We start from the raw sequence: 15,529 nt of genomic DNA, 5'->3' as shown, positions 1-15,529 counted from the left end.
CAAATAATTTAAAATCATAACACAAATTGCACACTAGTGGATTTATAATCAATGTTAACCTATACTAAACAACTTATGATCTTCTTTTCTCATAGCAGTCGAATACGTATTTTGCAATTAACTTTTGCACTGGTTTGTTCTTGCTCGGAGGGTTTATTAACAACAGAAAAACATCATCTGGTGCCATTCTGTTTATTGATATTCTGTATTCTTCGTTTAAGTATTCAAATAAAGTACTTCTTTTTTCTTGATACGCAGGGCACAGAGTTAAAAAGTGTATTTCATCTTCTACGTCTTTTTTACAGATAGGACAGATCCTCTCTTCCGGTTTCTTATAAGGTCTTACATACCGACCTGTCTCTACCGCCAATTTGTGATTACTTAGACAGAGTTTAGTTAGAGTTAACCGGTGTCGGATGTTGGAGACCAGACGGAGATAATCTTTATTTTTATAATTTTCTATTGTTTTAAATTTTCGGAAGGTTCTTAGTTTGTTCTTTTGGTTGGCGTCTTTTCTTACGTCATTGTGTACGTCACTTAACCATCTTTGTAATTCGATGTCTTTCAGTCTTTGTTTGATAATGTTCAACATTCCTATGTCATTTTCATGTGCTTTTGTCCAGAGGTATCCCAGCCCTATTTGGTCTAATACGCGTTTGATTTTTTGGCCCCATAATTCCTTATTCATCCTCCACTTCATATCATTATAAACCACCTGTGATAATTTGTGTTTTGGGTGTTTGGTTAGAGTTAGCCAAAACTTAAAATTCCTATACTGTGCTTCGATTTTTATTGGGAATTTTCCTGTTTCAGCCCTACATGCATTGTTGCTGCAGTATTTATTAACACCTAGCAACCATTTCAAGAATTTGATTTGAACTAATTCTGCGGGATCTTTTTCTATTTGGTTTTTACAGTCAACACCCCGAATTTCACTTCCGTAGAGAAGTATGGGGGATATCAGAGCATCGAATAGCTTAATCGTCAGCATAATATTTTCTCTAAAGTTGTCACCCATCTCTTTTCTTAGTCTATAAAGTGCCTTAAGCCCAACTTTGTTTAACTCTTCTCTAGCTAAACTAAAATTTCCATACGGGTTCAAAAAGGGTCAAATGTTTGGATGGTAGCCTGAGAAAACTAGTGCCGGATCCAGACCTTGAGATAAGGGGGGGGGGGGCGGTCATCTAGACCCTTAGATAAGGGGGGGCGGTCATCTAGACCCTTAGATAAGCGGGGGCGGTCTCCAAAAAAATTTATCAGCCCTTCGGCCTCAGTTTGGTCTGCCAAATAAGGGGGGGCCGCCCCCCCGCCCTGGATCCTAATTTCACACGGGGACGAGGCTGTAGAAAGATTTAAAAGAACCAGTAGTGAATGGCAGACCCCAGAGAAAGACTATACTCATTTACTCGATTTTACATGGGCCTCTCTCAGCATGAGAGGGTTATTCACTGACGATCAGTGATTATGATCTTCAATGTCAAGAACGACTATTAAAAGGCAAATGTCCCTTTAGCTAATAACTTTATTTTCAAATAAAACTTATATAAGATGTTAGAGCTGACGTCAAATAGTTACATATGTTTCCAGTCTTAAACATGAAATTTACGTTATTTTTCTTATTTCTCAGGGATGATATTCAGACTACGTCTCGATCAAAATCGATAAAAGTCGATAAAATCTCTCCAGTTCAAAACATCTTCGAGCTTCAAATGTTTTACGAAGTCATCCAGCAAAAATTAAGCTTAATTAAAGGCAAACACCTTTTTGGCATTCACAACAGACATATCCAATGAAACAGTCAGAATGCATCAAAACAATAAAATATTGCCGTTGCAAAGTGAGCGCGGCGGCAAAAAAAAAAGAAAGAAAGAAAAAGGCAGATACGATTCTTTCACGATTTATTAAATTTTATTTACCTCTGATTGGCTTAAAAAACAGACTAGGCACGATTTTATTTTTACCCCACTATGAATCGCACAGCGTAGAATTCCACTGTTTATTTTATCGTACATGTACCAAAACAACTCAGGATAACTTTCTATCAAGCGTCGACAGTCAATTCCGATTATTCCTGTTTTAAAATTTCAGCCGTCATGGTGTGTTTAATTATATAAAACATGGAAATAAAAAATGTTTATTATCGCTGCTCTCTCATCTGATCCGTATAAAACATTGTAAAGCATGGTAGATTACTGAGTTGCCAACTTTTCAACTTGCGTGAAAAAATTTCTTGTCCACGACCAAATTGTTTATTGTTCCCTTCTTTACCGCCTTTTCCAATTTTTTGGTGTCACCAAGAAGTTTAAATGTCGTCATAACCTTGGAAAAGCTTGGTGATTGTCTTGGTTCTCGGATTTCCCTGTTGATAAAGAGGAGAATGAAATGTTGCATTTTTACTTTGAACAGTCCATTTGCATGATGGCGTCATTTTACTACTATGACCAGAATCCTTTTCGTTTTTCAGTTCATATTCAAATTTGGAAATCCCAGCGAGGTTTAAATAACAAGACCCCTAATTTACACAACAAAGCAAAACCCTGAAGGATTCTGGTCTTAGTAGTCAAATGACGTCATCGTGCAGATGGCCTATTCAGTACCAGTCATTATTCAAGCTGGTATACATGCAGGCTGCCTGAATGAAGTTCCAACACTAGTAGCCTGTAAATACAGCGCCGTTTCTCCTCGCCTGGCGAAACGTCCCAAACGGCGAGGAGCAAGCAATGTATTGCAGGCTACAACATTTGTTATCATCGACGTCGAAGTGATACTTACGAAAAGGAAATTTCAGAAACCACTGCGTTACTTCCTAGAACTTTTTCAACCTGCCAAAAAAGTTTAAAGGTTAGCTACAGGCAACACAAATTGTTTGTTAAAAGGCGTGAGCTATGGCATCACTGACTTTTTTAAAAAATTCCCGTTCTCACCAGACTGCCATATACGGTCTAAATCCTCTATTATTAAGCCCCCGAGGGGGCTTATTTACTTCAAGCACGTTATGGAGGGGGGGGGAGAAGTTATTTAATTTACCCCATTTACACCAACTAAATATGTTTTTGAAATGAACTACAATTGTAGGTTTCACCAAATGAAAATAAGTAACCGAAAACTGGAACGCAGGCTTCCACACAGAATTCAAATTAAATTAAACACCTTATGTAATTGCACAAAATTTGCAATCAATAAAAGTACAGTAAGCTACTTCTACGAAGAAAACAAATTTAAACTGTGTTTAACGAAACAGCTTTTAAACATGTTTAACCTTTGGTGTGAATGCAAAAATGATGACATCAATTCTCCATACAATCAAGAAAGCGAAGTGGAAAAGCTCAAGCATAGCATGAAAGTGGAGGCAATGTAGCCGAAGATCAAAAACTGACAAATCCGACCATCCAGTCCACGTGAAGTGTTGGAGTCGTGATCGGGATTAATACACTTCATTACTTAACAAAAAAGGGGAGAGGAGGAGGGGGGTAATATCATTCTTCCCCTGAAAAGAGGAGGACTTATTAGAGAGAGGAGGAGCTTAATAGAGGATTTATGGTATGCTTGAGTTTTAACAAATAAAACGCTACTTTGAACTACAGTGAAAGGAGGTTACTATTGAAGGCTTGCGCATTAAACGGTTGAAAATATTGACTTCAGTGATAGCTGTGCATAATTTCGCTGAGTGATGAGTTTCTTAGTGATCTACCTAGTCGCTCTTGGCATCTTACCTCTTTTTTGACACTGTTGGCGAGAATTTCATAAGCCGCGGAATTCTCATTTGCATATCCATAGTGGAAATCTTGATTTAAGATAATTGATACTTTCTCTCCTTTTCCTGTGGATCATAAACGTTGTATACGAAATTAAATGAATTAGTCGGTCGCTCCAAATGAAGCAAGGAGATAGAGCACAAATCGCAGGCTGGAGAGTCAACATCAATCAAATATACTGTGCCAACATTATCACTGTAATATAAATGAAATCGATCTTTAATAGATTTCAGTGACAGATTAGCTCCTCTTTCCTACTTGTCAGTCCCGAAACAAAGTTGTTTTTTCTCTCGGTGCAGAGGACTTCCCAGAAGTAAATTCCTAATTTCAAATATGCACCCATTAGAATTCTGCTAATCAGTTCACGATTCAGTGACTATTTAGAATTGAGTGGTTGAGTTCTCTTGGCCAAGTTAAACCAAAAAATTAGCTGACCCCGCAGGAGGCACTCTAGTAGCTAGCGCGTATATTAAGGAAAGTACTTACAGTTGAAATATACAGTCAGCATGCCAGAAAAAATCTCGATTTGCTTGAACAGGGGCAGGGGGGAATCGTTGGGCAATAATGACGTTTCTACTAGTCGCGCCCGCAAGTGAGAGATGGTTAGCATGACGTAAAACAGAAAATCCCGAAGGGACCGCTTAGTTAGGTTTTGTGACATTTATTGTGCAGCCATACTTCGATACTCATTTGCGTTACGTGTTGTAAGTTACATTCTGTGGAGCAGCTGTTTTGAAAGTTATGGATCAAAAGACATTCGTTAAGCGCAGATGAAGTTGTAAGGTGCGTATAACTGTTTAGATATAAACACTCGGGGAGTTTGCCAGACACGAGTTCACAAATATTTGATTGGAAACAATTTGCCAGACACTCTCTTTTTGGGGGAATAAGACTTCATCCACAAAAAAGCTAGCCTCCCACGCAGGCGCGCGTAGAGCGTACTCCGCTTACCTAAATCTGACTGCACTGCTGACTCAAGGCTTGGTACTTTGTTCCTGCTTGTACCCCCAACATTAGCCACGTGAGAGATCCCAAACGCTTGCAGCTTTTCCACCTTCATCATCTTTTCCATAAGGCTGATCTTCTCAGTGTGGTTTTGCGGAGTTACAAATACCTCTTGATTTTCCTCCTTGTCGACGGTACCAGACCCTGAACCAGATGTCGCAAAGTCATTCTGATTGTCAGTATGTGCAACACTTGAAAGTCCAGAACCGGAAGAAGCATCGCGGCTAATCTCTAAAGGTTCACCTTTCTCGAAAATGGCGTCTTCGATATTGTGTAAAACATTACCAAGTTCACTTCCGGAACCGGAACTCAACGGAGCGCCTCTGGAAGTAGGCGTTTTATCATCATAAGGACCAGCTAGAACATCGAAATGTGGATGAAGCGAGACATCATCTGACGAATCACCAGAATTACTTGCACTTCCAGAAGCAATTGCATTTACCTCAAGCTTGGCGATGACTGATCGTGAATTACTTTGCCCGCCCTGTTCTTCCTGAACACCATCAGATTCAAAACATCCTTCACCGGAGGAGCAACCCGAGTCTAATTCTGATTCAGTGGAGGAACTCTCGAACGGTGCGTCGTCTTCGCCAGAAACGGCATTCTCCTTGGAGGAACTTGTGGTCGCAACTTGATCTCTTTGATTGACATTATTTTCTCCAGAAGTTACATCCTGGCCTGAGAAACTTTCAACTGGAATCTGGTTTTTCCGACTTGGAATCTCACCGGAAGTGTCCATACCGGACGCACTGCCTTCTGTCGCCTCCTGAGGAATGAATGTATCAGATCTACGATTTAGTTGGTGCTCTCGTTTGCTTCCTCCGTTGACTGACTCAGGTTCAATTCTAACAACAGCCCAAAAATTAGCGCCAGTAGGATTAATACCGGAACCGGAAATAGGCTGCTGATCACCTGACTCGCCTTGCTGTTCGGCCTCACCATGAAATCGAGACTCTGCTTTTTTGGTTGCCGTTCCACGAAAAATAGGGCCGTCCTGTTCTTCACCTGATCCTGACAGACTCTCGTTTTCATCTTTATGATCTGTTCTCTCACCGATGTGCTTAGAACTCTTTTCTTTCTCTGTGATGCCCTCAAAATCTTCGCCAACTTCTGGTATTACTCTGTGTGCGTTGTCTTGACTTTCTCCTTGGTAACCTGTACCGGACGTTGCTTCCCCGGAGGCGCTCAGGTCACCTAAGATGTCTGCAAGTAAGATACAATTGATCATGCTCATTGGGGAAGTTCTGTCATAATAAATTGATGGCATTCAAAGCTGTATACGAAATGGCTTTAACTTCAGTTTTGGTTCGCGACGTTTAATGTCTCCATACATGGGAGCTATTGAGTAATAGTATATATATTGTATGTTCATAGTACTGTTATGCTTTAGCAGAAGGCCTCTGGCTGTGCGAGCTAATACTTCAGTCTTTGGAGTCTGGAAATAAAAATCTATGATGTGTTCACACAAATGAAACCTTTTACACCGAGAGAGCGACTTTAACTAGTGATGGCATGGATGGATTCTCAGAGTGCTACATTACACTAATTAATACAAATCATTCTGTTATTGAGGATTCGCTACTCAGTGATATTGTCAGTTTTTGTTAGCAATGAAAGAGTTATACTTAGTCCATTATGTCTTAGAAGCATAGACTGCTTGCAACCTGTTTCTCTCCAAGCCAATTTCTTTCCATCAAATAATCCGTCTTGCCGTATGCCCACAGGAACGAAATAGGGACGAGAGGGATTGGGCTCAGAAGAGGGGTTGGCGCCCGCGCGGGATTTAATCATGGTCATTTATGGCGGTCACGTGATAACTGAACTCAATTCGACTTCTCTAAGACGCTTTTTTCCCAATCTAGTATTTTTTTGGTCCTTCATTCATTAACAAGGTCCATAACGGTGTTCCGTTCATCTTTTAACGAGAAGTTCGATAATATTAGGCAGGAAGGCCTAGAGTAGGGGAGGTAGACATCAAGGCCCTAAGATTCCCTCTCTGTCCCAACCAATTATGGGCTGATAGGTAATAAGGGGGTTGATATTTATTATTTGGGAAACAAGTCTTGTTTCATCCACTGTCACTGTGTTTATTAACATTCCTTGCCGGGTTGACGGAGAGTTTCATGGGCCGATTTAAGGGTAGGGTCGAGAGACAGCGTCCTTCCCTTTTCTGTAATATTTTCTTTTACTAGGAATTCTGAGTACAAAAAATAGTATCTATATAGTTGGCAAGTGTCCTGGCGACGCCTCTCTGAATTTTCTGGATCTGCCTCTAAGTTTGTTATAAATTACACAAGCGCCAGAGGTCCCTCTTTCTGTGTCTCTCCCTAATCCCATCTCGTTTAATCGCCTTGTTTTGAAAACGCGGGATAAGTAACCCGAGAGGTTTTTAAAGAGAAATTTAGTGGAGTGCAAGCAGGCTATTAGAAATATCACGGCTTAGCATCAACAATGTGAGCAAGTAGTATGTAAAGGTATAAAAGTTTATTTTACCGTTACAGAGGCCGCACGAGTATGGACATACAAGGTGCATGTAATCTTTGTAATCTTTCATTTCGCAGTATTGACCTTTCGCCCACTGTCCACAAAACTCGTAATGATCACGGCAGTCTAATTAAGATCAATGTCGGTCAGTATAAAAAATGGACTGAGGACTGCGGACTACAGACTGCGGACTGGTTATAAAATACAGACTAGGTATAAAACGCGAACTGCGGACTGCGGATTGGGTGTAAAATAAACGAACTAGGTAACGAAAAATAAGATCAAAAAATCGATAAATAGAAAGAAAAGTGAATTAAGTTATAAATACACTTAGAAATTCTTGGTGGAGGTGTGGCGCCCGGTTCTCTGAACCATGCACCTGACCAATTTTCTACACCTATTTTTAGACCTGGTCTCAGTCTCTAACAACCATGAAAGGGGTCAGGACCCGAGGAGGGGGGTGGGACTTCCTTATATAAGTTATATAGGTATGTGCTGCCCCAAAGGGCAGGGTTTTTAGGCCTTTTTGGTCTGAAAACACTTTGCTCATTTTGAATTCGAGGGAACTACGGGAGTGACATGATGAACTTATTGATCGTTACAATTCCAAATGAATAAGAACGAAATAGAAATATGCGAATTTTAAATCACTTGAAGAATTTTTTTTTATTTCCGTTCTAATCTGGTAATGATGACATACTTCCTGCCTAATTATGCCTAGCCTGTTCCAGGCTCCGAGATAGCTGGGTCCGCTGAATTGAGAAAGCGCGAACACGAAAATAAAACGGGAGGAAACTGGGGAGTCTCCCCCACTATCTGAAAACCTGGAACAGGCTAAATTAGGCCAGGACTGAAAATGGGTATAGATTTCCCAGGGGTCCCCCCCGGGGGGGTCAGGAGCAGGGTGTACTGATCATGTCATCATAATCATTGCTTAGAATATGACGTTGGATGATTCATTTCGGTTATTATTCACGTATAGGTGACTAATCCCTCTCCCTTAAATACTGCTTTTTTACATCGCGGAATGCCCCTATATTGACCTTCTCGTCTCAGTTCTTCATTTCCTCATATTCCCAAGGCTTTATTTGAAACTGAATAGTGGCATCTCTAAAAATTTTACATTGAGTAACACCAATACTTTTTTTTTTATTCGGTGCTTCTTATTGCTTTAAAACTATAAATTTAATTCTCTTCTAACTCCTTCTTTTTAAAGAATTGAGAGTTGAATTTCAGTTGCCTTGAGTAGAGGCATAACCTTCCTTGTCCATGCAGTATGCTTTCCCTCTCCTCATGACACTGACGTTGGGAAGAATACACTGCGTGACCAGCTAAAGGAATGTTTGTTTGTGACGCAAGGAGCTAGGACTACTTTTTTATGCTAGTCCGCTTTCCGTTTCTCTCAGTTTTACCTTTCTAAAGCTGTTTTTATATACGTAGTCTGGAGTCCGCATTTTATACCTAGTCCGTGTTTTATACCCAGTCCGCAGTCCGTGGTCCGCAGTCCGCAGTCCGCAGTCCATATTTTATACTGACCTGTCCAATGTTGGCACAGTATTAGATCATTAATGTTAGTACAGTATAACAAGGTCAACATTTTTTCTTTAATATTCACTTTGAATTCTGAACCCAAAAAGAGAAGGTTAAGGGAAGAGTATGGGCGGCCGTTTGTAGAAAGCCGTTACTACCAAAAACACAATCATGTCAAATAGCACAGACAAAGCGCAAATGGTCATTAGTGATGAATTACGAAATGGTGAAATAATAAAGAAATGATCATTCTTAAAATAAAATAGTCTGGTTGTTTTGTGTGAAATGGTTCACCTAAACTACAAACGATTTGGTCAGATGAGGAGCTGTCCACTGGTAGATGTTAAAACGATATCGCCAAACAAGAATCGGTTTGTTTAAATTATAATCCACCAATATACCATGCGCAAAATGATCGAGCTTGATAACGAACGGTCAGCTGCTCTGTCGCGTAATGGTTTGAGTAAAGTAAGAAGTCACTCAAACATTTACAAGTGGTTTAAGTCATACGCAAATGGTTCAATATAAAGTCGAACGATTTAATCGAGAGACAAATGGTTTAAGGCATAGGCAAATGAGGTTCAATGTGATGTCGAATGATTTAATTGAGACTGAAGTGGAGGTACGATGAAACACATAGTGCTGCGTGAAATAAGATGGTTTCGCATGACATACAATAGTTGGCGCTGAAACCACCAATAATACAAGGGTGAAATATGGACAAGTCAAGACTGGAGTTGTTTAGTCTTTGTGGGGTCTGAGGTAATGTTCTATATCAATAGCGCGAAAGAATGTCGACAATACTCCTACGCAGCTATGCCCCTCGGATCCCGATTCGTCTCTTTCACGATTTCACGTCACAAGCTGCAAATATGGTAAGCTGTTCCGTCAATTTCCTGAATGTATGTCCTTTCTTGCACCTTCACAGACTACCCTTCAAGCAAATTTTAAAGACGATGGGTTTTGTGGGTCGATTTTTGCTTTTTCTATCGATCTGAGGGCTGGTCGTTCATTTGCTGTGAGGAGAGGGGAGGGGGTAGCCATTTTGAGAAAGCTGAGAATATTTTCAAACCTTCCCCCCCTCCTGACCAACCTCATTCTCTCTTGCTCCCCCCCCCCCCCCCCCGCATATTGTAGCTATAAATCGTGCTGAGGTTCACAGCGTACTTCATCTAAAGTCGTGTGTATGAGATCGGTGTTTACAATAATTTACGGCTGTTACGTTCAATTTCAATTCAGCCCCCCCAAAAACCCCCTCCCCATCGCCACATGTGACGCTCCATTATATAACAATAAACTCCCAAAACGAATCAAGATTTTGAAACAAAATGTCTACACCAACAACAGATACACGATTATATGACCTCAACCTTTTATTTTCCCTATAAGCTTACAGGGCCGTAGCATGGAGAGCAGGCCGGGGCCGGGGGAACTTGCCCCCGCCTTGTTTTTTTCCCAAAGAGTCAAAACATGCACGAATAAAAGTTGAAATTAATATTCCAGAGCATTGAAACAATGATGTCTCTGAAGCTGGGTGAACCATTTAATGGTTTTAAGATACAGAGACCAGCCCAATGGGTCCTCCAAACCCAAAACTCTCTCCTTTTTTTGGCTTTAAATCGTTGAGCACTGGCTTTACAATTCCGTTTTTTAAATCAAAATTTGGCAACAAAAACATTCTTTTATGTAGCCCATAAATAACGAACATTACGTCAGACCCCACATTAGCCTGTGCCAGGCTCTCAGATAGTACAGTGGGGACGTATTAAAACTAGCCTTCTACACAGACGTTCTTAGGGGTTCGTCAAGCGTTCCGTCTGTGTGGGAGGCTATATTAAAACGAGCAAAGCGAAAATAAGACGCGCGCGACTTGGGGAAGGGGGCGGTGGCTGTGAGAAAAACGTCTATCCCCAGCCCCCGCGCGTTTTTCGCATTTCTTTTTGAACCACAGGCGGCCCAAGCTCACGTTACGAGGAGTAAAGGAATTTACACTTAGATGACCTTTGTGCTGGACGAAGCACCGGTGTCGCGTTACGAGGGGCAGTTGAAAATAAGAGACTTTGTATGAAAAATAAAACACTGAGATCTGCGAACGCTAAATAACGTTAAACCTAATTTTTCCAACTGAAATGAATAAAAAAGACTAACCTGTGATGTATTCCACTGTGTTTTGGTGTCTGCTTGTCGTCTTACTGGATTTTTTGGCTTCATTCAATATTGCATAACCACTGTTACTCCATTCATAAGAGGCTTGGTCTTATTTGACACGATTTTTGGTGGTAACGGCCGCCCGTAGAAGAGAGTGACGTTTGAATGGACTATTCGAATTTCATTAATTCAAGGTGATTTTCAGTTGTTATGGAGTGTGATTAGAAATAGAGTAGATTATTGTTTGTATCAGATATTTTAGCATCGAACGTATCGCCGTTATACAAATAAAATTAAGGATTATTTCAGTATAGTTATAATGACTAAATGATGCATATAATTGTTCTTACCGTTAAAAGGCATTGCATCTGACAAGCAAACAATCAACATGGTCACAAGAACCGCCAAAAATCTCATCATTTCTCCTATAACACAAAAACAAACATAAGTTGAAGAAGGATAGCGTAAAGGCTGTAAGACAACCTCTTCCCAGGGCGCTTTTCCCAGGGGACGAGCTTGGTGTAAAAGCAACTTTATTGTAAAGTTTCAATTACTAGGGGAAAATGTGGTTTCTTTAGTGCTCCGAACTAATTTGATTAATCAGTGTGAAAAAAAAAACAATTTTACCTTTTTTCCAACTCGGGTTGATATTCACTGGCCTGGCTCGTCTTTGCTTAGTCAATTTAACAGGTCTTTTTTCGTATTGTTTAAACTTCAATCGTGACTTTACCGTAACTTATGAGCAGAAGTTAGCGCTTTCAGGTCCACAACGAATTTATAGGCAAACAATTAATTTTTCAAGGAAGATGATTATTAGATTTACGTGTATAAAGTGATACGCAGAGTGAGATAACCACTTAGCAATTATGTTATTACTGGAACGGTGGGTTGATACAGGTTTTTTATTGTAGACTTGGTATGGTTATCATATTTATGTTATGCGTCTGGGTTTTAAAGAAAAACACAGATACTTGTAGCGAATGATCTGCTTGTTTATGGGTTTGCGTCTCTCATGTTTCAGTTACTGAGGCTTCTTTTTAATTCGCGCTTTATAAAGTCAGGTTATTCAAGGTTAGTTAGCCCGCCCGCCCGCCCGCCCTGGTATACCCTTATAAGTAACCTGCGATCGGGCGTTCTTTGCTCGGGGATAGCGCGAAAGTCGGCGGACGAAGAAAAGGGAAAAAATAACGCATGATACATCTACTGCCGTCCCTAATTAAGTTATCTGTCAACATTTGTGTTATCTTGTCAGATAAAAATAGGATCGCCTCATCGCAGGTTATCTCATAAGCTTTTGTGAAACTTGAATGAGGTTTGTAAGTATACTTGGCAATTAAAGTTGACCAAGGCAAAAGCCCTGTGTACCTCCATGAATTAACCCCACTCCGCCCTCCTCTTCGACGAGAAAGTATAATTACTCAGCTCTTTTGCATCTTTTGCATGAGAGCTTGATTCTTGACAGTGGGTAGCAAAAATGAACATCTACTGTTTTTCACAAATATTTCGATTTAAAATTTAGATATACCAACAGAGATTGAAAGAAAACGTTACAAAGTTACCCGAAATCTACAGTGGAACCTCGATATATCAAAGGGCCAAGGGACAGGCAAAATGTGTTCGGTATAGCGAGGTTTCGTTATATCGAGGTCCTTTTCCATATTTTTTACTAACGAACGAACCCCAAAGGACGTCTGCGGGGAGGCTACTATATTAGCGGGGTAAAGAAAATCGTTCTTTATACTTCGTTATATAAAGGTTCGTTATATCGAGGTTCCACAAAACGTTTTAGAAGCGTGGATAATTTTTGCTTGGCTCCTACGCTTAGTTTACAAATCGAGTTTCGCGGTGATTGTTTTGAAGTATTTTGAAAGTTATTTTTAAGATTTGTATTTTCTTTTGAGTTTCGTCTTTATTTCACTAAGTGGGTCAAGGTTAGTTTGGATTTTGTCCGCGTAGGTCTTTTCCTGATTTCAAAAATATTGTTCGCTTGCCATTGACTCCAATGTCAGATGTTAGTTTTTCAGAAGGTGGTCGTGTTTGTCATGTCAGAGCAGATCTTCGGATTCATTAGTCTCGTTGAAGTTCCTGTTTGGGTTTGTTAACCAGCGTTTTAGATTTTCATTGGTTTGTACTTCTTGCCGATCGCAACCATGTAGGTTCAGTAATACCAAAACAGTACCCACACCAAGTTCAACGGCTTTGATCAGGGGCACTAAACGACAATTTTCGGAAAAATATCTGTTCGAAAGACGATTTGAGAACTAGAATTTTCGGAACATTTGTTGTAAAATTTCTTGCTTGCCTGCCTCTCCTAGGATTTTTGAACATCGAAAAAAAATGGTAAAATTGCCCATTTTCAACGGATTTTTACCCTAAAATGGTCACCTAGAATTTTCGGGAGCCTTTTTTGTGGCTGAAATTTTCGAACAGGTATGTTTTGATCCCTATAATTTTTGGATCACTAGACTTTCAGCTAGCAAATCAGAACAGATGAAAAATTTATAGGGGATAAAAATATGCCCATATCCACCGTTTAAATACTAAAACACGTTTAACAATGCTATGGTTAAGTGGTTTTGAACTATATTCTCGTTGGGTGCCCCTGTTTGATTTTATCCTCCCACGGTCAGTTAACCCAAACATGTCTACCTTTGGCTGTAACAATCGCTACTATACTTGAACTAGTGAGTTAGGATTGAGTCAGTAGAGAAGAAGAGTAAGAAGATTAATTAAGATTAAGTTTGTTAGCAGAAGTCAAAGAAAAATAAAGAGCAAGATGTAAATCAGATTCCTGGTACGTCATCTTGTAGCGAGCGATTCGCGAGTTGCTCGAACACACCCGCACGCAGCATTGATCCCTAATCTAAGTTTAATACTCTAGGAAGGATGATGTTTGGCCGGCCGTTTGGCCGTGGGTTGGCTCAGTTAAGCGACGTCTGCCTTGCAATGAGAGGCTAAGAAAAAAATAATAAAAACGCACTAAACCAACTCCAGGAAACCGTTTTATAGGGGTGTTCATTGATGAGATTTAACCGTGGTCCCTTTTATGAAGCTTCTGATTTGACGTTGTTGGCGCCTCCAAGCCAGTTCACCAGTTTAGACTAGTTTACGCATGAGCGGTATAATGTGGAGGACACGGAAGCGTTACCGGGTAAAAAAGACGTGACACGAATAGTCTATTATTCGAAAGGTCCACTTAAACTAAGGGGATAAAAATATGGGTTGTGAAGTCAACAATATATAGAGCCAAGAAAATCAGTAGATCTAGACTCAGGGCACCTTCGCTTAGGGGGCGAGTCGCTCGAACAACCCCCTACAATAGCTTGATTTATCCATGGATAGCTGGTCAGAAAGTTAAGTAGCAAACATTTTATCTGATGAGGAACAATTAAGGTTATTAACAATAACTTGAACTCGTGACTATGAAATCTGTGCGTCTTACTGTTGAAATGTAAACTATGGCGTAGTAAACATGTTAGTGCTACCAGTTAAAGTCGATCATATGGATATTTCAAAAAAATGAATTGAGTTTCAACATCTTTCCCGTTGGTTGAACTCCGGGTAAAATATTCCTTTAGTAAAAGGAAGAATACCAAAAAATTGTAAAGAAAATATAAACTAAACATACCTTTCGTTCTGGCCACACGACACCCGAGTTGACTGAGTTGAACGCCAAACGGAAAAAGTCCCTCTATAATGTCGCACCGGATCCTGCTTTCTAATATTTTTGTGTCCCATAAAAAAGGAACCTGTACCACATGTAAAAATCTATTGTCTCTCTGACTTGGTTTTGGTAGCTAGCGCCATGCAAATCATCAAACATTTATTTCCCCGATGCGGGCACCAACAGATGTGTACATGGTACATAAAACCATTAGCAAGATACGAGAAATTCCTTTTATCCGCCGCCGCGTTCCAATGTAAATAACAGAGGGAACTGAGATGAACTCTCTAGGTTCAAAGTACCCGCAGGTTTCCAATAATAAAATCATGTAATATCCGGAAAATGCATCGTGCGAATGTTTCGTGGGGCCTGCTAAAGGAAATACTAACCGACCAGTTTGAAATATAGAGGAAACAGTTTGCAGTTTCCTAGATGAGTTGATTATCAATTTGGGAAGGGAAAATTTCGGGAAGCCTTTAAACGTGTTTTGAGCCGGAAGTCAACTGCAAATTGTGTGTATTAAAAAAGATTTTTATAGAAATGTAGCGACGAGGAGGAAGGGTTGGAAGAAGGACGTTACTTTGATTTGCTGTTTAACGACACACGTACACTTTATTTTAGATAAAAGCAGCAACTGTAAAGTGACCGAGGAAGTATTGCTCATGTTGAAAGTGCTAAATTAAGTATAGTTGCTTTGTCGGAACCGGATTCAAGGAGTGACATGTCAGGTGAGGTACTACCCAGGTTTACCCCATCAGCTGCTAAGATCAATGCGGTGATTCTATCAAAGAGACGTTGCCGGGCAACAATAAGCTCTGGGGTTATAAAACCGCTTACAGAAGATTGAATACTGGAGATATGTTGATATAAGAGACTAAAAGGCTGGTAGGATAAAGCCGAATGACCCTTTTTTTTTTAAATTACGGTATTTTTCTGAAACTGA

The 15,529-nt window shown here is 40.1% G+C and overlaps 1 protein-coding gene across 2 annotated transcripts; it reads right to left on the bottom strand.

Moving 5' to 3' along the window:
* Positions 1-1,886: 1,886 nt before the first annotated feature.
* LOC140946878 (uncharacterized) lies at positions 1,887-14,577 on the bottom strand. 2 transcript variants are annotated; one of them, XM_073395981.1, is made up of 6 exons: positions 14,551-14,577; positions 11,273-11,347; positions 4,707-5,963; positions 3,714-3,820; positions 2,773-2,822; positions 1,887-2,359 (listed from the first exon to the last, which is right to left on the bottom strand). In XM_073395981.1, exons 2-6 carry the CDS (start codon positions 11,340-11,342, stop codon positions 2,209-2,211), a joined length of 1,635 nt encoding a protein of 544 aa, XP_073252082.1. In that variant the 5' UTR covers positions 11,343-11,347; positions 14,551-14,577; the 3' UTR covers positions 1,887-2,208. The 2 variants fall into 2 exon arrangements, with proteins under 2 accessions (XP_073252082.1, XP_073252083.1); XM_073395982.1 differs by lacking the exon at positions 14,551-14,577 and adding an exon at positions 11,550-11,870.
* Between the last annotated feature and the right edge of the window lie 952 nt (positions 14,578-15,529).

Source organism: Porites lutea, chromosome 8, assembly GCF_958299795.1.
Source record: "Porites lutea chromosome 8, jaPorLute2.1, whole genome shotgun sequence".
NCBI classification, from domain to species: Eukaryota; Metazoa; Cnidaria; class Anthozoa; order Scleractinia; family Poritidae; genus Porites; species Porites lutea.
Note: the sequence above shows the minus strand (reverse complement) of the source record. Positions and strands in the feature narration are given on the sequence as shown.